Source organism: Notamacropus eugenii, chromosome 4 (genome assembly GCF_028372415.1).
Source record: "Notamacropus eugenii isolate mMacEug1 chromosome 4, mMacEug1.pri_v2, whole genome shotgun sequence".
Taxonomy (NCBI): domain Eukaryota; kingdom Metazoa; phylum Chordata; class Mammalia; order Diprotodontia; family Macropodidae; genus Notamacropus; species Notamacropus eugenii.
Window position 1 is genome coordinate 449,839,724 of NC_092875.1, and position 26,154 is coordinate 449,865,877.

General features: G+C 36.1%; 1 protein-coding gene across 3 annotated transcripts in view; it reads right to left on the bottom strand.

Annotated features, from left to right (window-relative positions):
- The window catches only part of ADGRV1 (adhesion G protein-coupled receptor V1), a 751,592-nt gene that overhangs the window by 546,094 nt on the left and 179,344 nt on the right, over positions 1-26,154 (bottom strand). For all 3 annotated transcript variants that reach the window (XM_072606175.1, XM_072606174.1, XM_072606176.1), the window contains exons 48-58: positions 24,980-25,087; positions 23,120-23,384; positions 22,181-22,309; positions 17,885-18,107; positions 17,078-17,282; positions 13,782-13,928; positions 10,495-10,750; positions 7,292-7,494; positions 4,660-4,836; positions 3,877-4,059; positions 1,470-1,649 (exon numbers count right to left, since the gene is read on the bottom strand). In XM_072606175.1, the coding sequence (XP_072462276.1) occupies positions 1,470-1,649; positions 3,877-4,059; positions 4,660-4,836; positions 7,292-7,494; positions 10,495-10,750; positions 13,782-13,928; positions 17,078-17,282; positions 17,885-18,107; positions 22,181-22,309; positions 23,120-23,384; positions 24,980-25,087 (2,076 nt within the window). The remainder of the gene's footprint in view (positions 1-1,469; positions 1,650-3,876; positions 4,060-4,659; positions 4,837-7,291; positions 7,495-10,494; positions 10,751-13,781; positions 13,929-17,077; positions 17,283-17,884; positions 18,108-22,180; positions 22,310-23,119; positions 23,385-24,979; positions 25,088-26,154) is intronic.

Genomic DNA, 26,154 nt, shown 5'->3' on the forward strand with positions numbered 1-26,154 from the left:
CCAATGCCTAGGAATTTCAGAGGATGCTAATTTCCCAAGTTTTCATTCAGATTTCTGAAATTAATCTCCCAGTTTTAACTGCTATTCTTTAAATTAATTAAATCCTAAATTAGGTAGCATCACCACTTAAATGTCTTTCAAGAAGTACTTTCTCAATTCCAGCCTGAAATGTACAAATTCTCTCTCATCCTACTGACAGTAACAAGTATTCCTGCCCCCTGTTTGGTGTAATGACAAGGCAGGTTAAAAAGGCACACCCTGCTACTGACATTTCACAGACAACTCAGAACAACAAGAAAGAATTTAGCCGTATGCTGGACACAAAGAACAAGAAGACAAATTCAAGGGACAATATCTCTAAGTTGATTTTTTAGTAAAATAATCAAACTCTGGGGACTTTGAGGCTGTCATCCCATCCAGAAATAAGTATCAGAGAGGATGACGGTAGTTAAGTCAAACAAGTACGTAACAATTACTTTTCAAGAATAAGCACGTAAATGTGTGTAGCTTATTTTAAAATAAGGAACTCGCATTTCCATAGCGCTTTTGAGGTTTGCAAAGCACTTTACATATTAACCCACTGGATGCTCACAACAGCCCTAGGAGGCACCTATTATTATCCTCACTTTACAAATAAGGAAACTGAGACCCAGACAGGTTAGTCACACAGCCAGTAAGTGTCTCGGGCAGGATTCAAACTCAGGTCATCCTAATTCCAAGTTCTGAATTCTATGCACTGTGCCACGGGAAATTTAAAATATAAAAGCTAAGACTGGAGATGTGATGAAGACAGAAGTATTACAAATTGCATAGGGCTCCCTGCGATTCAAGGCTTGAACAATGACTTTTGGTCCAACCTCAAAAGTCAATGACAAATTCCAAAAATAGAGATGTTTTTCCAACCATGGTAGAGCATACCTGAGAAAGGTAAAAATGCCCTATTCCTCTGTTGATGCTGACAGGAGATTCAAGTAAGTTAGTTTGTGGGAGTTATGAAAGTAGGGCAATTTCAGTTATGTCTTGCGGATATTTTGATCAATAGATTACTAAGATCTCCCATCCTATTCCTCAGGGTTAGGTAATTTTCACCCTGAGAAGCACTGGGCTGCCTTTGGGCTAAAGCTCAGTCATAACTACACTCATCTACTATGCTTGCCTTCCTATAATACTTTCAACCTGCTTGGAAGATTCTGATAGCTGAATAATGGGATTTGACCAGAAAATGTTAGTTTCATTTAATAGCTCCATTTTCCTAGTCACAATTGTAATTTTTATTAAGGCTTCTCTGGTCCTTTAAATATTGATGAGTATAAATGAAAAGATCACTAAAAGGAAGCCAAGCTGAGTAATTAAAAGGAAAAATAAATAAAGTTTGTAGGAACAAGTTAAGAAAGGGTTAACACATTTAATAAGAATTAAATTCAGAAAAAGGCCATGGGAAAAGAATATCCTATTTACATCAGACTTACAGTCCTTTCTTCAAATCCAAATACTCCCAATGGTGAGTCATTTGGCAGAATAAGGATGGTCACGTCAGTATCCTCACCAAGCCTAGCACCTACAGTCACACTGATCAAGGAAATATTGAAAGTTTCCAAAGACTCAACTTCATTATCATCAATTACGGCAATTTCCAGGACTGCAGTCACCTGGCAAAAGAACATACACAACAAGCAAGAATAACCTTCTATGTATTTCAGCTGAACTCTGAGACTGAATCACACTGGCTTTCATTCTTTTAGCTGCAATGTACTTACAGCTTTTTAAAGGAAGTAGCAGATTTTCTTGGGAGAGAAACAAAAAGTCTTTTTGGCAGAATATTTGTATCAATATAAAAAACAAAATGGAACCTTCCCAAATCAGAAGATTTTTGGCATTCTGAACGCTACTGATTTACCTGGTGACCTCTATAATAAAGGAAATAAAATAATATAATCTTTGCAATTCCTTCTCCAACTCTAGCATTCTATAAATTCTGATCTAACTCAACCTCTGAATACCTTGCTACCCACAGTGGGAAACAGTTTACCTAAATGTTATTACAACACTATGACCAGACCGTGAACCACAACCAAGGTAGACGGTTACTGAAGTGACAAAATGGCCATTTGTCAGTATAAAAGTAAGAGCCAACTTTTAAATAAAAATCCAAACAAATGCCTTTGGCTTCATATGTTTACTAACTGAACTTTTTGGCTAAAAAACTGAGAGAAAAATCCTTGACTCATTTTTAATCAAATAGTCCCCAAATTATCTGGAATCCAAATTTATCCAAAATGATCTGGAAATGTTATAAAAGCTGGACAGGGACTTAGCTAAATTCAAATTGTGTGTCAAAGGCAGTAATAACAAGGATGAAGCTGTGGTATTCAGATTATCAGTTTTAAGAGTTATATCAAATGCTTCTCAGTGCTAAATGTCATTTCTCAAAATACTAAATGCTTAAATTTTAGTGGGCTGGGCATTACCATTCAAGATTCAATGATGTAAAGCAGTGGAATATGTGACCAGTATAATAATTATCATCCTTCCTGAAATATAAAACTAAATTTATGTTCTAAAACCATGAATTTTAAAAACACACTGCTGAAAATCTCTCCTATCGGTTAAATGCTGTGTGTGCAATGTATAAACAAATAACACTTGGTCCAATTTGGGATTTCAATACTTCTCATAAAAATGTCCTGAATGTCATAAAAATGTGTCCTCAAAAAAAAAAAAAAATCTATTAGGAAAAAAAAAATAAAATGTGTCCTCAATTAGAAACATTTCTTATGTCCTTGAGGGAAATTTTGACACTTAATTGAGCATACACGTTTAAAAAAGAGCTACGTTTTCTTTCTTAAAGTTACTTATATTATTTTATTCCATAATAGGCAAACTTCAGAAATTTAAATGTTTGATATTCCAAAGCTCAGACTTTGTCACAGGGTTATAAACCCAAGAAAGCTTAAACTGTGGAAAAGAAACTCACTAAATCATTTTAACTCAAATTATCTAAGAGCTTTCCATGGTAGACAAAGAACACTTCTGCATTTAACATTAGATTTAAGAATGAACATAGAATGGAATAAATCACTGATTTTTAATACATTACCATATTTCTAACAGAACCTAAATATTACATATTAAAGATACTGATAGGCATGATTAATACTGAAACATAACTTGAAATTGTCATTTTAAGAGAACAACATAGCATTAGTCTAAAAAACAGAATCTATATCCTTTTCTCTAAAGTTTTATTTTTCAAATAGTAGGAACTGAAAAATACATATACATAAATAAGGAAGCATTTTGATTACTTGGGCAAATGCCTATCAGTCTTCTCAGCTTTGGAAGAAACAAATGTTTTCCTAAATAATGCAACAAATCGTAGCATATTATGTAAACGTATCTGTGCAAATCCTAGGGCAGTAGACTGGATTGGGGAAATCTTGGTATTGCAAATAACTGAAAATACTCTCAACTGCCTACATGCTTTTATAGTTGCCAATGTATGCCCTTTTTATTCATTAAGTGTAAAAACTTTTGAAATATCTTCAGGTTTTACCTACTTCTAAGATATCCAGTTTTAAAAGGCCATAATTCTTAGAAAATATCTTTAATTTTTAAAAATTATTTGTTCAAATTAAGATGGCCAAGGAACATGAAGGCAGGAACCGCTGCAATTTCATCTCTGCATCTTCAATGCCTAGTCTAGTGCCTGGCACACAGAGGTATTAATAAATGCTTCTTGGCTGACTGGTTGATTATGTCCCTGTGCAATATGACATAGGGAGACTTGTTAAAGGTTACTGAAGTGACACGTTTAGTTTCTTGGACAGAACTGAACAACAGTGGTCTCAGATTCCCATGAAATGTTTGTTTGCATACTTGTCCATCTTCAAATGTGAGGATCCCATACGATGGTGTAAAGTCTTCTAGGCTAGCACTGTCAGGTATTGCTTTCCAATAAACACTTATGAGTCCAAAGCTTCCAGACAATCGAACAACTGTTAGCTTGAGCACATTCAATGGTGGTGGTACTTCATGGACAACAATAACTCCATTCATATCCTAGAAATGAAGAATAAGTTGAAGAGCAGGGTGACTGCTAATTTTTAAAGAATAAAATATTCAGCCCTCCCAAAGTAAACTATTTTTTTGTATCTTGTCTGTCCTAATTTAGCTTTTGAAATGTTTTAAATTATTCAATTACAATTTAATAAAGTTAAAAATAAAGTTTAGTTACTAATCAACACAACGTATCTTTATAGCTCCAGACATTTAAACTAGTACCTACTATAATAGATTGAAAGAAATCACCAAGTTTACTTGTCTGGAATCCGCACTAAGAATTTAACCAACTGAGAAGTCAAGTTTGATCATTTTCCATGGACTCAGAATTTTGAGCCATAACACATTTTAAATATTGACTAATCCAATTCCCTCAACTTATAGGTATGAACATTAAGGCAGAGAGAGATGATGTGATATGTCCAATGTCATACATCTAACTAAGTGAAGAATTGGGAATTGAACCCAGGTCTCCTTATTTCAATATGTTTTCCACTGTACCAAATATTACAAATATTTTGCAAATAGGTAAAATTCAACAAGCAATATTCACCAGAGGAATTGCTCTACCATTTGTAAATATTTTAAAGTCTTCCTTACCCTGTCAATGCTGAACTGAAACACTCCTCTTGGATCATCATTTTCTGCAATTATTACCTCAGCTATTTCTACCCCAGGTCTCTTTATAATTGGTTGCTCTCCGGCGAAGTCTGAATTCACTAGGTGGACATCAGTAATATTAATGATAAAACCTTCCTCTAACTCTGGAACATCATCCTGAATAAAAGAAAAAGTTCTGGTTTTCATTTATTTGTTCTTAAAATATATTCAATTTGAGAACCTGAAAAAAATCATGAAAGGATGATTGGACAACTTTGTACACAAATGTGGCTCTTTTATGGTCTGGTAAGACGATAGAATCATGGATGTCAAGATTTCTAATCCATTTTCATATGCCAAAATCCCACTATCTAAAAAGAGTAATTTTTATTTAAATGTACTCCCTACACTCTACTAGATTCATCCAAATCTCCAAATCTCACTGAATCATTAACTCAGTTTCTGCCATTTCAAAGTAGCCATGACAGAGTATGCCAGAAAGTAGTTTGGAAATCTCATAACAAACATAAACTAACATAACATAATATAACATAATGTTTATACCATTAACCCAGAGATGGAACGTTTTTTGGACCAAAGAACATGAAAGAAAGAGAAAGGTGTCCATTAATTATTAAGTGACTGAGCACATTCTGGTGTATGAATGTAATGAAATATTATTATGCAATAAGAAATAACAAAAGGGGTAACTAAGCAGAACCTGAGAAGACCTGCATGAAGTCAACCGAACCAAAGGAATAATTTTTATAACAACAACAACAAACTGCAAAGAAAAAAATAACTTCAAACGATGTAAGAACTCTGATGAATGTAATGGTCAGTCATGGCTCCAGATGACTGATGACCAAGAATGTCAGCTACTACCTCACAGACAGATGACAGACTCACGGTGAAGAATGAGACATATATTTTCAAATTTGTTCAATGTCTAGAATTTTCTTTTTTTTACTTGACTCTGAATAGTTATGATTTTTTTTTCTTTTTTAAAGAGGAAAGTGCAGAAGAGAGGGAGAACTAATGATAATCATGCAAAAAAAAATGAAAAAAGGTCATTGTAACATTTTTCAAATGTACAAAAGAGAACATGAGGAAGTTCTGAAGAAACAGAATCAGCCTCACAACAATTCTGAGAGGTGGGTGTTATCAATATCACCATTTTGCAGATGAGAAAAATGAGACTCAGTAAGGTTGAATGACTTACTAAGCAAGAGGAGCTGGAAGGCGCAGCAGATAGAAACAGTGAGCCTGTAATTCAGATACAGCCTCAGACACTTCCTAACTGTGTGGTGTTGAGCGAGTTCCTTGACCTCTGTTTGCCTCAGTATCATCAACTGTAAAATGGGGATAATAATAGAAGGTCCACTGTTTCTATCCAATGCACCACCTGGCTGCTCTGTTTAATAAGTCATTTAACCTCACTGACGCTCATTTTTCTCATCTGTATCACAGCAAGGACTCCAGCATACACAGGAGGGCCTTCTCCTCAGGTTCTTAGATCTGCTTTTCTGAAAGGAAAGCAACTTTTGAAGGGTCAGCCATCAAGCACATATATCATTCACTTAGTTCAGGGGAAAAAGTCAGCACCTTGAACTTCAGAGAAAATACAAACAGAGAAATAAAGACCAACAGGCAGGGCTTCCAACTGTCTGACCATGAACAATACCTACATCACAGATCAACAGACAGCTGTCACTGCCTGACCATCACATACATACACAGTTACCAGAAAGAGAAGCGCCAACACTTGGGTTTTCAAAGCCGGGGGCTCCTTAGTGGCTACCCAGCGTCTCATCTAGCCAAACAAACACTTCCAGTGAGCAAGCCCCAAGGTAAAACCGCACCTCAGAGGTCATAGGGCATCACAACCCTTGAAAACCAGTGTCTCATTACAAATTAACAAAAGGTGTGGGTCTTCCTACAAAGCAAATCTCCCCCTAATCAAACCTCCCATAATGGGCAGGCCCATTAATGGGTGGGGAAGATCTTTAACTCTCATAATTATCATTACAATCTACAAAATGGTGATATTAATAGCACCCACCTCTCAGGATTGTTGTGAGGTTGAAATGTAATGTGTACAAAAACCTTTACAAACCTGAAAGTGCAACGGAAAGGACAGCTGTTGTTGGGGTCCTACACTGGTAGAGAGGCTTTCTTCATTTACAGTATACTGATGAAATCACAGATAAAACTCAAAATGATTATCATATTTGTAAGGCACTTGGAAAAGTGTCCAGTACCTAGTAGGTATTTAATAAATGCTTTATCCTTCCATCCTTATCTAACTATTGAGTGTTCAAGATGGGATTTAAATTCAAGTTCTCCTGAATCCAAATCTGGTGCTCTTATCTACTATGCAACACTGCCCCAATAGTAATAATAAAAATATTTTCAAATAGCAGTTTAAAACATGTAAATCATTTTCATGGCAACAATTATGTAAGGTCAGTAGAGCAAGTATTATTTCCCCCACTTTGGAAATGAGAAAACTGAGGCTCAGAGATTCCTAAGTGTGAGAACCAGGACTCACTGTGAGGCCTCTGGCTACCAGATCCAGAGCTCCTTTCACTATATCATGCTATATTATGAGCATCATAACCCAATAACTCACCGGCAGAATTGTGACTTTGGCGTAAACAATCTCTTCATCTTCCCCCATGATCACAATTTTTTCTTGTAGCATATAATCCTCATTCTCAGTAGCCTGATTATCAGGATGAAGTGACAAATTGGGTTCAGCTCCCAAGTGAACAGCAATGTTACCAAGTAATCCTTGGTCTCGAATAATTTTTAAATGAACAACTGTGGCATTCTCTGTCAAATAACAAGACATAACACCCAAAGTAAGTCCGTTTTTCTTTTTCTCATCAACAGTATGCCACGTGATTTTGGTATTTACAAAAACTCTTAGACCCAAGCTTTCCAAAACAATTTGTTGGTAACAGCCAGCAGGAAATGGGAGGAAGAATAATAACTTTCCTATCAAGATGCACTCCCTCAATATTCAGTGAAGATTTATTAAGGACATGCGATATGCAAAGTGTGATGAGGCAATGGAGGGAAGGAAGAAGAAGGGGACAAACACTTCTATAGTGCTTACTGTTTGCCAGGCAACTTTACAAACATATCTCATTTGAGCCTCACAACAACTCTGTGAGGCTGGTGCTATTTTGATCCCCATGTTGCTATAATGAGATACGAAGACAAAACAAAAAACAAACATTGCTGTCAAGGATCTTAACATCTGCTATAATAATACAAATTTGATGTCAATAAGTAAGAACAAGATAATAAGAAGTTGGAGATGCCATCAAAGTCTAAGACAGTGGCTCTCAAACTCGTCCTTGATACACTATTATTCTTTATCTGGAACTGAGGCATGCTAATGGTGAGTTGCAAGACTTGCACAAACGTGAGCTTATGAGTTTAAACTCCTTACAATTTGTCACACCCAATGGGAACTTAATAAACATCCTTTGGGAACCATTGCTCTAGAAAGACTACCTGACTGATTACCTAATGTTAACAATTCCTAATAGTTATTTCCTGGTTCCCCTAAAAGTGTCACTCAGGAGCTTTTAAAGATGGCATTAGCCATCTATGCCTCTACCCCATTTCTGTGCCTCTTTTCCCCAACCCAACCCCTACCCTCCAAAGTTGTGTTCCTCTATAGGGCATTTTCCTATGGTTATATCTAACCAGTTAATCCTCTGAATATATTTTTCACTTTACAAATGCTAATATAATTACCAAATTAAATTGCAGAATATCTTGGGAAAGTTTAGTTAAGTCAATTTAGCAAACATTTGCTATGTTATATGTGTAACACACCATGAAGGATACAGAAAAATAAGTAAGTCAGCGTTCCTCACCCCAACAATAATACAAGTACCAATTACAAGTGCTTAAAAGCTTCTTTTAAAATTAAAAAAAAATTCTAGGTAAATTAAGTGGTTAAATTAAATATAATATTTCAATAAGATTTTTTAAATTATTAAAAGTTTAACTATTTGCAGAATACTGTAAGCCTTGAGGAATACTTGGAATTCAGATAAGTCACAATCTTGTCTGATACGTTAAGCTTCCAGTTGAGTACAACCTATGAACATGACTGAAACTTGTCAATGAATATATTATTCCATATCCTACTAAAAACTACTGTTGATTGATCCTGTCCACTTAGATAATATACAAATAAATACAGATGGGGCATGGCACACATGTAATTTTCCATTACACTTTAAACTATAAGTTCTCCTTAGAAGTGAGGTTTCACTATTGTGCTATAAGCAATGATAAACAGGAAGACTTCAGAGAGGCCTGGAAAGATTTATAAGAACTGATGTTGAGTGAAAGGAGCCGAACCAGGAGAACTTTGCACACAGCAACAACTACAATGTGAGAGGAATTTTTCTAATAGACTTAGTACTTCACTGCAATGCAAAGACTTAAAAAAAATTCCCAATGGACTCTTGGGGAAAAATGCCTTCCACATCCAGAGAAAGATGGAATGGAATTGGATTGCAGAATTAAGCAGATCGTTTTCTTTCGTGTTGTTTTGTTTTATGGTTTCTCCTATTCATTCTAATTCTTCTATGCAACATGACTACGGTGAAAATGTATCTAATAGGAATATATGTGTACAGCCTATATAAGATTGTATGCCATGTCAGGGAGGGAGTAGGGAAGGAGGGGGAGGGAAGGGGAAAAAAATCTAAGATATATGGAAGTGATTGTAGAACACTGAAAACAAATAAAATAATTTAATAAAGAAAGGAAAAGAAGTGAGGTTTCTATCTTATCAGAAAATCTTAGGAAACAATGCACAGCATGTTATTGTGCTAGATAAATTTTATGTAGCAGTTTTCCAAATGATTCAAAGTCTTTTTATCCACACTAACCTATTCATCCTCACAGTATGTCAGCAAAACCACCATGAACGAGTCAGTTCCAAATACAAAGAAAAGATGGGCTGACCCAACTCTGACTAAAAGAGATGGGTAAATAATTTTTGGAACATTGATGCTTTGGATCTGATCAGAATCATACTAGAGATGGATATCATAATCATTTGGAAGACTGTAATGACTGTGGCCTGAAGATTATCATGGGAAAAAAAGCTCTCAAAGTGGAATGTTAGGGAAGAAATGGGACAGGTGTGTGTGATCATCCTTCATTGCTGAAGAAGACCATGCCATCAGAGAAATAATGACATGACTTGCATTTGACTTTGTTTTGAGTGAGGGAGGGTTGTGCAGGTCACCAGCCTCACTTCTCCTCCAAAGTCATCTGAATCCAGTGACCAGATATTCATCAGGGTGACTGGAGATGACCCAGGATGAGGTAACTGGGGTTAAGTGACTTGCCCAAGGTCACACAGCTAGTGAGTGTCGAGTGTCTGAGGTGAGATTTGAACTCAGGTCCTCCTGACTCCTGCACTGGTGCTCTATCCACTGCACCACCTAGCTGCCCCTGTGTGGGGCAGGTAAGGAAAGGAGAGAAAGAAGACAGATTAAGAATTCAAATTCTCTCTCTCAAAGACTAATATAAAAAAAAAGCAACTATGTCAACTAGAACATTTAACATTTCTTTTTGCAGCCAACTTATTTAATTGAGCAGTACTACTAACATGACTAATGAACTGAGTGGACACTGAAATATTTTGACTAATGAAAATAATATGAAACTAATACAGAATATCAAACAGAAAAAAGACACTTAAAATGTGAATGGGAATTACATGACATAAAGTGTGCTGAATTAAATTACCACCAAAATGCTTATTTAAAATACTTCCAGGTTTACAAGACTCACCTTCAGGCTCGAATGCTGTAACAAAAAGAGAATCAGCATGCCAGCCAACCACACCATATGGACAATCATTCGGGAGGATAGTTACCACAGCCTTGTTCCTTCTGGGATCAATGGTAGCTGCTCTTATAGGGTCTTGAACCCCTTCTGTGGTGACATGGATCAATGTTATAACAACAATCTCAGATAATTCTGGGATGTCATCAGCAAGAACTGACAGGGTGATGGTCAGCAGAGCCTGGCCTTCAGAAAATGAAATCTAAAAATTTAGAGAAAAGTATGTCATTGATATTGTTATCAATTGATTCAGTATGCTTTATTGAAATCTCTCACTGGTCAAATATCATAGTGATTATGCATACAATGTGGCTAAATGTAATTTCAGAAACAATTCGGATTCTCTTTGTTACAAAAGTTAGAGGAAAACCTGGTTAGGAACAGGAATCTGTCTCTAACACTTAAGCTAGTAAACTACACCAAGTCAAAATGCCATGTGCTGCTTTATGTCTTCTATGAAAGTAAACACTCTTCCTGGGAATACAGGTCCCAAATTACAGACTTATCTGCTCATGGTAATGCAGGACAGGGAAATCCTAAGTAAAGAACACCCACAAATAATCTAAAAATGTCGCTGCAGCCTAATAGCTGCAACCTTTCCCCACAAAACCTTTAGCCAGAATTGTTACTCATTTCCCTTCATTTCCCACGTGCACGCTCCCGCTGGAAGTTATTTATCAAGGAAAGACGCCAAAAGGGGAAGGAGGAGAATCACCCTGCTGGGTAACCCACAAACTCCATACGCATTTAGTGACTGAGCCGAGAGAGAGTTTTAATACCGATGGAAAACAATTTATAGTCTAGATCTAGAATACTTTTCAGGAACTAACAATATTGTGGAACTAAAACAAAAATAAATGAAATCAAGTTCACATAGTTTAAAAAAAATAATATATTCACATAGTTTAAAGTTCACAGTTTAAAAAATCCATTAATGTAGTATACTGTTCCCAGTGTTTTGTGCAATATATCAGAGAAGAACATTAACATGGTTGATCAACATAGATGTGAATATATTATAGCCCTAGGTAATTACACTGGAGCCCTTGTCATAAGATCTTTGAAATGGGACTGCCTTAGATGTCAGAAAGCTTTTGAAAGCATCCCTCCTTGTCAGGATCCAGAAGGTGAGTGGGAAGGCAGGTCACATAAGCTGATGTTTAAATTCTGTCTATCTTTCTCTTGTCTCTCTCTCTGTCTCTCTCTCTGTGTCTGTCTGTCTGTCTGTCTCTCTGTCTCTGTCTCTCTCTCTCCCTCTCTCCGTTCTTTGCAAAATCCTCAAATTTCCACCCCTACCTTGTTCAGACTCTGAGTCTAAATAGTGGCACTCCTCCTCCTCCTATCCACTGCTTGCCTGGGCTTCCTCTTTGTTCTCCCTTCACTCAAACTTCTCTTTGCCTCAGTTTCCTCACCCATAAAATGAGAACCATAAAGGCACCTATCTCTCAGGCTTGTTGTGAGGATCAAATGAGACAATATTTGTAAAGTGGTTGGCACAGAATAAGAGCTACATAAATGCTAGCCATTAATAATAAGAATAAAAATTACTGTTTTCATTCTTTACTCCAGATCTCTTACTTTTCTGTTTCCATCGCCAGACTGGCAACCTGATTGTTCTATCTTCTGATGATTTCCTAACTTGATGTAGGCAAGTCCCTGAGTCCCTCTGAGTTTCAATTTCCTCATATGTAAAATGATGGGGTGAAACTAGGTAGGTCCTTTCTAATTCTGAATCTAGGACCACCATTTGGGTGCTGGCAGTCCTTACGTTAAACTGCTCCCCAACTAAGCTGTAGTGCTTAGGATGAATGATGACCTGAGGCTTTTCATGGGATCCTTGTGATGGTATCAGCATGACAAAGCAGAAAGATTGAGGAAATACGGATTCAACCCAGTTCTCCCATGACCTTGCTACGTAGCCTTGGGCCAAGTACTTGCCTTCTCTGTTTCTTCACCTACTAAATATAGGGGGTTGGGATAGAAGACCTCTGACATTACTTCCCGGTCTAACATTTTATGATGAAATTCAGGTTAATCCAAGTAGTCAACTCACCTATTTCTCAGCAGGCTGCTGACAAAAAGGATGTCATTTCATCCACATACATTTATTAAATGTCATCTACTCATAATACACCATGCTAGGTTCCTGTCAAGGACTTCATTATTCTACTAGATGATGTGTGAACGAGGAAATATATATGTATTTATAAAATAATTAAACACAAGACAAATCAATAAAAATAATTTGGGGAGGCAGAGAGCACTAACATATGGAGGGCATCGGAGAAGACTTCATGGAAAAGGTGGAACCTGAACAGAGTCTTAGAGGAAACCAAGAATTTTATGCAGTGGAGGCAAGGGATGTATGTATTCTAAGCATGGAAAATAACTCTTCTGAAGTCACAGAAACCAGAGGTGGATCATCAAGAACAAAGACTGAGAGTTGTTTAGTTTGGCTGGAATTCTGAGTACATGAAAGAAAGGGAGTAATATAAAATAAAGAGCCCAAGGGAGGTTGGAACTAAATTGTGGAAGATATTAAGTAACACTCAAAATAGTCTGTATTTTATTCATGAGACAACAAGGAGCCACAAAATATTTTTGAGGAGGTGACAGGGTTCTAGAGTTTAATGTAAGCTCTGTGGCGGCAGAATTTTTTTCATTTTTGTTTATCTTTTACACTCCCAATAAATGACATATTTAAGTCACTTATTTGCATATGTATTCCACATGCTAGGCACTTGGGATACATATAAAAAATGAAATAATTCCTCTGAGCATTTATTTTCAACATTAGAACGATGTCACCTCCTCAAAAATCTTCTGTGGCTCCTTGTTGTCTCAATAAAATACAAATACTTCTGAGTGTTACTTAATATGGTTCCAACCTACCTTTGCCAACTTATTTACATCACTATCTCCCAATTAAAAAACACTTTTTCATTGATTGATTAAGTTGTCTCAACTTGCCAATGACCTTTATTCTTAGTTTAAAGTATGGTTCAGAAAAGATTATAGGAACCGCATTATATTGAAATCTGAGCTGCTTCCCTGGATCCTTCAATGAGTAGTCCCCCTTCACCTAAGGAAGCCTGACCTCATGCTTCAGTGATTTGGCATTAGAGTCACACTCCAAAAGGCATACAGCAAAAGCCTAATAGAAGGTGCTGAGTATCTCTCAAGACCAACTATCATCATATGGAAATTTCGCTATAATTTCATAAATTACATACCACCCCTGATGTGGGAAATATGTCACCAATGCTTCCAGTAGCTACCCACTCTACTGTTATCCGACCATAGGTTCCTTTAAAACGCTCAACATTCAAGGTTATCAGGTTATCCTGCTCCATTTCTTCTACTTGTTTATATAATGAATTCTGAAAATGCAGAGGAATAACGAACATGTGAGTCATCTGAAACTGTTTAGCCAGAAGTATTATTTAGATTATTATTAGATTTTCACAAAATTACAAGTATTAGGTATAATATATAAAATGATATTATCTATAGTGGGACAAAGCACCAAATTCAGGAGAGTTAGGGGATAAGATAAGAATCCTAGTCCCTGTCCTGCCATGACCCTTGAGGAGATCACCAAAATTCTCGGGGTTTAGTTTCCTCTTCTATAAAAGTCAGCTAGGTGGTACAATGAGTAAAATGTTGGGCTTAGAGTCATGAAGATACAAGTTCAAATCAAGCCTCAGCCCCTTACTAGCCATGTGACTCTGTCTGCCTTATTTTCCTCAACTATGTTACAGGGCTGCTAATAGCACCTACATTTATAATGTACCTACTATGGGCCAGGAACTGTGTTATAAGGGCTGAGGATACAAGTTCTCAAAGAGCTCACAATCTAATGGAGGAGACCTCAAGCAAACACGTATGTACACATAAGCTCTATGTAAGAAAAACAGAAAATAGAAGTTAAATGAGGGAAGGTAACAAAATCAAGAGTTGTTGAGAAAGGCTTCCTGTAGAAGATGGGTTTTCTGTAAGGATCAAATGACATAATATTTGTAAAGCAGTTAAAATAGTTCCTTGCACATAGTAGGCACTTAATATTTATCTGTGTCCTTCCTACCTATGAAGGCTTCAACTAAATAATGAATAATAACCAAAATGACTCACATTCTAGTTCTGTGAATCCCACTGATGGAAGTTCACATTCTCTTTTGTTTCTGTTACATTTAGAACCCAAATAAAAGGAACTCTGCTGATTTCCCTTCCCTTCTCTGTCAATTTCAGATGTCTGATAGTTCATTTATAAGACTGTAGCTTCATTTTCCCTACCAGCAGTCTTTCTCTTTTGCTAGCTTTCTCATTTTTTCCTCATGTTCACAATCATATTCTCTAGGTGCTTTCTCTAATTCCATTCCCATTTTCAACTCTATACGTTCTTAAGGTGCCTTGCTTGATACCTATAACGTCTCTTCTCAAAAACTCGCACTTCTTCCCTTCAAAATCACTGAATTCTCCTAAGATACAATACAGAACACCAAGCTTTTCAGGGCAGGCTCTCGTAAGCATCTTCCGGTAACATTAAGTTCCAACTCTATTTAAAATGCTAAGTCCTTGAGACAGGATTGTGTCAAGCTATATTTTACACAACATGGTAACATCATGTTACAGATGTTAGACAGTAATAAAATCATTCTCAAAGCAATCAAACATTCCCTGAGAAACTGTCACCATTTCTAAAATGTGCACATCATTCATTCACAAGGGACCACATAGCTTTTAGGAAGCCCTGCTTCCCCAGCTCTGTGCATTCAATTAACGAGGTTAGTCAATGAGGATTTGATGCAACCAGAAAACACATGTGAAACTCTCATTAGTTACTTTCCTTAATCAAATGTACTGTTGCCAGATTGTCCAGACTCCATGAGGCCTTCGTTAACTAATTCCAATTAACAGATTTAAAATAAAATCAGATACCATTATCTAGAATTAACTTAAGTCTCCTGGATACATGAAAACAAGAAACTAACAAGAGTTTACTAAAAAAACAAAAAACAAAAAAAAACTAGCATACCTAAGTGACCAACAAGTAACATACTTTCCTTCATAAACAAAGATGATACAGATTCATAATCAACAAAAGTACTCTGAAGTTTAGTTTTGTTGCTTTGTTTTGTTTTTCCCCAGGACAGCCTCTGTATCCTCAGTAACTAACGGTGCTTTGCACAGAGCAAGACCACTAATAGGTGTTTGTGCTATTAAAATTTATCTTTTCCTCTCTATTATGCAGCTTCCTCATTACCAATGGATACGACACATTTGTAAGAAAACTGATGAGGTTTTGGGGTGCCATATGCAGCCATGGAACATAATTTTTCTAACTTAACTAGCTTATTAGAAATTTGACTAACATACAGAGACAGAATCTACTACTTTATGTGCCCCACAGGGTACTAATGTGGGCTCCCTAAACTTTTTTTTTTTTTTATTTTTTACTATTTTCATGATTTCAGTACAACTGACTCCCTTGGCATCCCTATGGATTTTCTATTATGCAATTAAAAATATTCAGAAAAGGGTTTAAAACAAAATTGTTAAGACTCCTTGGTCTAGGGAAAGTATAGTGAGAAAACTGTATTTCCATGAAAAAAATTCATAGAAGGGATATGAGAGAATAAATGACAGCACTTGAGTGTTCAGTGAGCTAGAATCACATCATATTTTTAAAAATACTAGTAATTTATGAACAAAATTAAGTAAAAAATAGACAATAATGAGACCTTTGACATAAACAATATCAATGATTTCATCACTCTCTTTAGGCACGCCCAAAGCACTCCAAGGTGAATGAGATCTGGATAGCCTCTTCTTAGGTCTATCCATATACTTTATATATACATATATATACTTTATCTATATAGACCTCTCTAAAGATATATATATGTACTATATCTACATAGACCTCTTTAAAGAGATAAATACCAACAGAGGAACTTTGTTTTTCTGTTTCGTAGCAAACCAAAATTGCTGCTACAACACAATGTAGTCGTCTTCTGCCTGTAGCACCAAGAGTTAGGGGGATATCAAAACTTAAGAAGTTCAAGGAAAGACCTATCCGAGTGCACTGGCTGGACAGGAATACGGACTCTCAGGTGCAAATCCGTGAAATGACCTTGTTTCTCAAAGGCTTTCTGGGCTATGACCAACCACTACTACTCCTAGCTCAATGACCCCTGAATAGATTTCAGAAGTGTGAGGTGAGTACACAAAGCTCCTCGATAATGACAAAGAAAGAACCTCCATGAAGTGGTCACATTATTTAAATCTGCACTGCATATATCCATTGGGCTGGAAGCAATTGCCATATTTTACATAATAATAACTTGAAATAGCGTGAATTCAAACACAAAGGAACCTCACTGTGGAATGTTACTTTTCTACTTGCATTTCACCCATAGAATTCACACAACTCAAAGGAGACACATAACATACTCCTGTATGTACAAAGATGCTGCAGAAATGCAGTAAGTTATCCCAACCTCGAAGACCAGGATCTTTATACGAGTACCTGAGCAAATGCGATGACTCCATGGGCATCATCATTAGATGGAATAACTATTTTTACATAATTATTAATGCCAATCTCTGCTCCTCCTTTAGGGTTTTTAAGCTGAACTCTGAAAGATTCTTCTTCCTCTGGTATTATGTCATCAAGAATGCTGACGGTAATTACAGCTTCCTTGGTTCCGGGAGTGAATATCAACTCACCTGAACTGGCGTGAGAAACACACATGCGCACACACACGCACACACACACACACGCGCGCACACATGCACACACACACATGCACACATATTCATATATATGAGTACAAAAAATAAGGATTGGTTATAAACATATCAAAACACTAATAAATGTCAATAATTGAAAAAACAACAGTACTTCCTTAAAAATAAAAATGTTCCAATTGATAAAATATTTTTGGCTAAATATAGTATAAAGCCCTTATGGATATACTTGGGGTATATCAATATGGTATCTCTTGATTCCTATGCATTTAAATTTTAAGACACCAAAGAAATTTTGGTCCCAGATCTGTGAGCTCCAAGAGAGGAAAGAGTCTAAACTCACACAGAGCAGCACATGCTCCATAAGCCAGAGTTCTGGAGAGCTATCTGAGAGCACCAAGAGGTTACATGCCTTGCCCAAAGTCATGTGGCCAGGATGTGTCAAAGTCAGGACTTAGACCTAGTTCCTTCTGACTTCAAGGCCAGTTGTCTATCCTATGCCATTCACCAAAGGGGTACTTATCAAAAACACAGAATACAAAATATAAAGTGCATCAAGATGCTCAGTACAAAATGTGAAACGTACCTGGGAATAAAATCAGATTGGTCTGAGACATAAGACAACTCATAGATGCGTGAGTGATGGATTCCAGCTAACACAATGAGATTTTTGCTTGAATTCAGTGACCTCACAGTAACAAAAGCTGCATCATTAGCAGAAGAGGCTCCCAAAACGAAAGCAAACTGATTCAACTCTGAACTCCAGCAGTAGAGAGCAGATGCAACTTTGCCAACAAGGAGTATGTGGACTGTAAGATGTAAGGGAAAAAAAGAAAAAACAACAATGACCAAAGGGATGAGCGATCTTTAAAAGTGCTATGCAACAATGACAACAGTATGGCTGATGTTTCCTAAACCACAGGGTTGTCCATGCCACCCCCTACTCAATAAACTCCATTGCCTCCCTATTACCTCCAGTATCAAATATAAAATCCTCTTTCTGGCATTCAAAGCCCTTCATAACCTCTCCCTTTCCAGTCTTCTTACACTTTCTACCCCACCCCACCCCATGTAAATCAAAAGCCACAATAAGAAAATTAAAAAAGAAGTTAAAAATGGTCTCTGCCAAAAAAACAAAAAACAAAACAAAACAAAACAAAAACATGATCTCCTTACTAAGCAGAAAGACAAAAGAGCCAAGGATGTAGACTATAAACTCCTCTGTAACACTTCAGAGAGCTGCATACTGGAAGAATGTGAACAATGCTGCATAATTAATTATCGAGAAGCAGGGTACAAAAAAAGAGAGGAGATTTGGGGGATATTATGAAACTACCAGTGGCAAGATGGGGCAACAGCCAAGACAATCACAAGGTTAAAAGAACCCCAAAGTTTCCTAGCTGGGTCATCACTGATATGCTAATAGTGTTGACTATACTTAAGAAGGTGGTTATAAAGCAGGAATATAAAAGGAATGGAATATGTACTGTAATTGATACTATTGTGCTATAAGAAATAATAAAAGGGAGGATTTAACAGAAACCTGAGAAAACTCGTATAAAATGATGAAGACCTAAGAAAACAATTTATACAAATGAAAGCATTGTAAGGACACTTACAAAACACTTAAAAACATTCAATGACCAAATTGAGAACTGATGATGAAGTTCCAGAAAACTAATGATGAAGCATGCCACCCACCTCTTGCCAGAGAGCTGATGGACTCAGGGTGAAGGATGAGACATATTTTTTGGATATGGCCAATATGGGAATCTGTTTCGCATGAGCATGCATACTTTTACAAGGGCTTTGTTTTTCTTCTTTTATTCATGGGGTGGGAGAGGAAATAAATCTTTATTAATGGAAAAAATAAATTTGAAATGAAAAGTAATAAACAGAATTACAAGTAGATCTTTATTACATTAAATTTAGTTGGTGATAAGAAAACTTACAGAGAACACACCACTCAGAACTAGAGAGAGAGGGAAAGTGCAGTGGAAAACTAGTCACCATCTCTGAACCCTCTGCCCTATACTCTTCTTTTGGAAGATCTTGTTACTCCTAAGCTACTACTTTCACCTCTGTGTAAATGGCCTCCAAATTTATATCTCCTTTCATGAACACTAAGGTTACAATCCACATCTCTTGATGCCTGCGGAAATTTCTATCACCTCAAATTCAAATGTTGAAAATAAAACATATTCCTTAAAAAAATAAACAAAAAACTTCTTCCTCCTGACGTGCTCTTTTTTTTTTTATCAATAGTATCATTTTCCAGGTTACTCAGTCTTGAAACCTGGGAGGAAATGCTTTTATGACACTAAATGACCCTGGTGAACTGGGCATACCCAGGGCAAGCCCTGTTATACCTAGGATTCAAGGCCTTCTCTACAATATGGATCCAATATAATATACCTTTTCAACTTTCTTTTCCCTTTTTTATATACCAGAACTAAAACTACTGTGATATGATAAATGGCAAACTCCCAATGAGGAAATGTAGTCTACCCACGCAGAACTTTGAGCCTTAGGGTATTGGCAGGAGCACTAAAAGGCTGGACCACATGTAACTCTGGACAATGACTTGTCCAGTTACGAAAACAGGATCTATCAGATGGAGGACTTGCACCCAGACAATCCTGACTCCAAGACCACTAGTTTTCTATCCACTACATCATCCTGCCTCTTCTTTCCTGTAGTAACCTTTCACAAACCCTCAGTTCCTACTTAACTAGTCTATTTAAGTCTTCTCAGCAATTTGTCTCTGCTATTCATTTGGCAAATTACTATAAAACTTCTATACTTTATTCACTGTATGTGCATTTATTATCTATACCAGCCCTTTCCCTTACCTCCTCCTGTTAAACAATTGAAAAATAAGGTAAAATAAAACAGAAATAAAAGAAAATAGCAAACTCTTGCAAACAAATGACCATACTGGTCATACCCCAAAATGTATGTCTCATTCTACATTTTAAGTCACATCTTCTGGAAGGAAGTGAGTAGAAAGTTTTATTTTAGGACAACTGGAATCATGGCTCATCATTTCATGGATCAGATTTCCAAAGTCTTTCAAAATTGTTTTTCATTATATAGTTCCTGTCATCATATAAATTATTCTCATTAATTTTAAATAAGTCTCTCCAGTTTTCTCTGAAACTATTCAATTTATTATTCAAATGGCACAATAATATTCATTACATTCATAGACCGTTATTTATTTAACCACTCTCCAATAGATGGGTCCTCCCCTAGTTTCCAGTTTGGTATTACCATGAAAAGAGCAGCTATAAATAATTTTTCACATATAGCTCCTTTCTTGTTCCTTTGATTTCTTTTGGGTATCAAGCTATAAGTATCACTGGATCAAAGGATATATAAAGTTTGATGTGGCTTTGGGGTATAGTTCCAAATTGCTTTCCAGAATGATGGGCCACTTTTCATCATACATCAACATGTCTATTCCTCCCCTCCCCCAATATCTTGTCATATTCTTCCTTTGGCATTTTACCAATGTAATGGGTGTGAGGTGAAATTTCAAAATTGCTTTCATTTGTATTTCTCTAATTATCAAAGATTAGAAGCATTTTTTCATATAATTATTGATAACTTGGATTCCTTTAAAACTGACTGTTCATATTCTTTGACCATTTATTAACCGAGGAATGATTCTTAATCTTAAAATTTTCAGTCAGTTCCTTATAAATCTTTTGACTGAAACCTCTATCAGAGAAACTTACTGCAAAGCTATTTTCCCAGTTACCTGTTTCCATCCTAATTGTTAAAATTAACTTTATTATATTATGTTATATTATATTGTATTACATTATATTAATTGTGTTATATTAACTTTATTTATGTAAATACCTTTTAATCTTATATAATTATAACAGTTCATTTTATCTTCTGTGATCCCCTCTATCCCTTTTACGGTCATGAATTCTTCTTTTATCCATTGATTTAAAAAATAATTTCCTCCTTGCTACTCTAATTATCATTATAGTCCATTTTTCTAAATTGTGTGTGTTTTTTAATGTACATGTTCTGTTTCTCAGAACAGACACTAGAGCTGCTAGAATGATATCTTATACACAGAAGACATTTACCAACTGTCTGTTGTCCTGACACAGGAGGTATCTTAAGCCATAGTAAAAGATGAAATTGCCCAGTTCCTAAATGTAGAGGTATAGAGAAGAGAACAGAGGGTGGATCTAAAGGCACCAGGCTGTAAATAAACACATTTTTTTCTAATTCTACCCTCAGCAGAGAACAGAAACAGCAATTTTCTACCCCCCTTATACTTTCACAATACATAAAAAAGCCAAACAATATCAGGTCTGAGTTTCTCAAAGCAAGAGACATGAGAGACAGTTTTAACTTTGAAGTTAGAGAGTTAGGGCTCAAATGTGACCCTGAGGCCCTCTGGGCCTCAGTGTCCTCCACTGCACCGTGAAAAGATTGAATCAGGTCACCCTGAAGATGCCTTCCAGCTCTGCACCCATGTTACATCGCTGACTTTTCCCTTAACAACTTTTTCCATTTGTTTAATTCTTTTTATTGCACTTCATGATGGTCCATGTGAAACTAGAGAAAATCCTGAGAAGACCAAAACCCAAAGTTGGTCTTCCATTAAGTATAAGAAGTCTCCAATTCTAGGAAGGGCAGGAAGAGTTCTTAATCAAAAATCCCACTTAAAGTTCATGTCAATTACTTTGTAGCCTATTAAATCTAATTTGGACATTTTTATTCCCACAATCTTGTACTAACAGAAATTAACTAAAACTTACTGTAGCTCAAATTAAGTTGTTTATTATTATTATTATTATTATTACCTGAACGTCCTGGCTACAATTAGACTACGTCCACAAACATTAATCCATACCGATTCCTGAGGTGGGTATGAAGGAGTGGATCCTGTTCACAGCACCAAAATCCAAATCTAAGGACTGAAAGTATCTTAAAGAAGACTGCCCTGTCTCCCAGATGAAAATGTCCGTTGAACTCTTGTCTCCTACAAGAAAAGTATAAAAGTAAAGTCTGAAGGTAAAAATTAGAGAACAAATAATAAGATTATCCAGGAAAACACAAAGTAAAGGAATGCTAATTGGATAACATTAATTATTTTTTTTACACTACAACAAAATGTATATATGGTTAAGCTTCTTGTTGTGTTCGTCCTTCATTTTCTAAGAAGACCAAATGGTTAAGCACTTAAAACTAACAGATGGCAAACAGAAACACAGGGATAAAACAATATTTGACTATGTTAGAGGAACTGCTGATTTTTCCCTTAAAAAGTATACTATTAATTGGAAGAATCACCTTTCCAATTCAGAGAAAATTTCAAAAAACAACTTTACTACCTGAAGTCCCTAAACATTTCACATCAATGACACTCAGCCATAGATAGACCAACATAAAATGTTAAGATGCACTAGAATTTGCTGAGTGTTACATGTCTAAGAATTTATCATGATAAGTTTTGTATCATCAGTATAAAACTACCAAGGTCAAGTTTATTTTCAATTCTACCCTGAGGACACTAGTGACTCAAAAACCTAAGCATGCACAAAAACCTTTTAAAACATATTTCCAATTCTTTTGTTACTTCACATTATGACAGAGTTCAAGTCATGTGGTTCTGCATCTATTTCCATCTCCATCCATAATACCACATGTCATCCATCTATCTCAATGAAATATTTTTATGGGTTAACTAAAAAATTATTGTCGAGCAATTTTTTCATATAAAGTACCATATGAATACTAGATAACTTCAATAATATCTACATGTGCATCTGCTAAGGTTGTATTTTATTACCTAGAAATATTCCTTTGGCAAAAATTAAGTAGATGTCATCTCCTGAAGTCAAAGCCTCCACATGATTTGTCCCAATGATGGACACTTCTTGAAAGTGACTAAACTCATTGCCTGACCATCTGAACAAAATGGAATTTAGTCCAGGATCAGATGGGGAGACAACTAGGAACACAGACCCCACTCTGGGAAACAAGGTCATGCTCAGCACTCCATGAACAAGAAGTTTTTGATGCGGCACGAAGCTTCCACTAACCCATCTGAAGACCTGCAGGAGATGTTAAAAAGCAAAGTCATCTTACACTGGGGCTCTGGAGTTTTAGACAACCTACTATATCAAACAGTGCTTCTCTAATGGTCCCTTTCATTTCACCTGAAGCTCAAGAACAGTTTCATAAGCCAAACACACCTTTTTTCAAAAATGAGAGGCACTAAGCCTCTTAGGCAGGGAGAAAAACAAGCCTCAGATGGGCACTGATGCAAAATTGCTTCCTTCTGTTTGTTTAGTGGGCTACTTGGAACTGAATCAATTCCTAAAATCGTTAGAAATCTATAGAATCTTAGTGTTCACAGAAACCTTATTTTTATGTGAATTTTATAAAAATGAATTAAGGCACTGAAAAAAATCTCACTATGAAAAACAGTAACTGGTAACATAATATTATATAACCCATTATAGGAAACAAAATAATAAGCAGGAAAATACTCAGTCTTCTCTGAGAAGGAGTCATCCAGGCTCAAATATGATTGAAATAATGACAGTACATGTAGTCTTTGGGGGAAGGAAGGCTACCAGTGCTTGTCTTAAAGCATGAACAGTGACCTCATCTATTTAATTTCCCAGGCATTCAACCAAGTCACTGTCCAGGGAAATTGAATAAATTAATTTTATAAAAAGAAAACAGAACATTTCATCAGTCTGTAATAAATCAGTGACTAAGTTCCATTTTCTTATTTGACATTTAAGTACAGTAGAACTTTGGTTTACAAGTAACCTGGTTTATGCATGCTTCTCTGGACGAGGAAAAATTTTTTGCAAAATCTGTCTTGCAGGATGAACAAAAATTTGTCATATGAACATGTCTGGACTCGAATGGCTCACAAAAGGATGACTCTCAACTAGGGCAATGCTCTTTTTTTGCAAAAATGCAAAATTTCGTTGAAAAATATCACCCAAATAATCCAGTAGCAATGAAAGCTGTGAATATTTTTAAAAAAACGTCAAAAACAAGTGTCATTAAGATAGATTTGTAGTCAGAAGCAAACATAAAGAAAAAAAAACCTAGTGAGTCAAAACATTAAAGTGACTCTAAGAAACAAAAAGTAAGTGAAAAGCAGCAGCAGCAGCAGCAGCAGTACTACTACTACTACTACTAGCAGTCTTACTTTTAATGAAAGCAGCATAAGAGAGAACACTTCCGATGTTGAAATCCCCAGTGTTCTCATAGAAGGATATTCTCCTTCCAAGCAATAACCCTTCCTCCTCCCTCTTTGTCTCCTTCACACCAGCCACAATTCTTCTAAAGTGCAGGTTAATTTATTTTATTTTCAGTATATGCTGTGTACTAATAATTACTATTACACTTCAAGCACATTAGGGACAAAAAACTTAAAAATTATAAATAATTATTTTTATATGAATATTTTTGGGGATGTGGTACCAATGATCTGATTTTACACTATGTCCTGTGGGAAAATTCACTTTGCAATAAGAACAAATAACATGACAAACCGAATCTTGGAACAAATTAAATTCATAAACCGAGGTTCTACTGTATGACTGTGCTTTAATCCTGAGCTCTCTGCTGTGGTACTTTAAAAAAAAAAACTAGATTTTTTTTTTCCAAACACAGAAAAACATACCTGAGTCAACTCAGAATCACGCCTCTGACTTGCAACAATCAAATAATGCTGATTGGCTGAAGTAAAATGTTTTACTTGACTACTTTCTGGAACAACAATTGTCTGTTCCTATAAGGAAGGCATAACGATACAATTAAAACTAAGAAAAAGAGAAATGAATTATAAAACACATGATCAACATTATTAGCTCATTTTTCAAGTAATACAACTTAGGGAGCTGTGAGTTCTAAGTTTATACTGGTTTCTAATAGATATTTGAAAGAAAACATGAAAAGTATTGTCCTGAATTACAGATCTATGGTTCTGCAATCCTAACTAAGGAAATATATGACAAATTGCCTGGAAAGACACATCTCTAAGAGGGCAGAAGGAGTGTAAGGCAGGAAGGAAAGATGAGAGCACTCCCATGATCAAGTCGATGAACTCTCCAAATCACCTCGATGAGTTCACGGGATGTGAGTGTTTGTCTGGGGTCAGGTAAGCTCCACTTGCTGAAGAATGTGGAGAATGTGGGTTCTGATAAACAGAAGTATGTATAGAACAATTTTACGTATACATATTATATACAGATACACACACTCCCATTTGCATCTAATGGTAGTGTCTAATGGTCGGAGGGGTGGTGGAGAAAAACGAGGGCAAATAGAAGTTACGTGATAACTTTGTTACGTATCTAAAAGGAATAATAAGCAGTACTAACAGATGTGCGGTTTCATGTGCAATCATCTCTTTTTCTATTCTACTGCTATGAACATGCTTGTTTTATATCTTAAATTTAGAACAAAATAATTAAATAAATAATTGAATAATTAAAGACAGAGAGAGAGAGAGAAGGGGATAGCTCCTGAAAGATTATCAGTCTCCACTAAGATGACTGAGGAGGTTGGACTCTTGTCAGAGGACCCATCCTCTGACACAGCCTAGAGAAGTTAGATGATCACACTGCTTAGCTCTTTTCCTTTTTTTTTTTTTTAACTTCTCCCTTGACTACATTAGAATAGAGTAGGTCTATGTATTAAAGGAGGATTTCAATTTCTTAGGAAATATGATCACCAAATGAAGTCTTTTAACCAGAAGAAAAAATGTAATTTCCAGGGCAACTCTGACCCAAGAATAAACTCAACTTTAAGAGTTTGAAGACTTATTTTTAAAAGAGAATGACAGAGTCCATAACC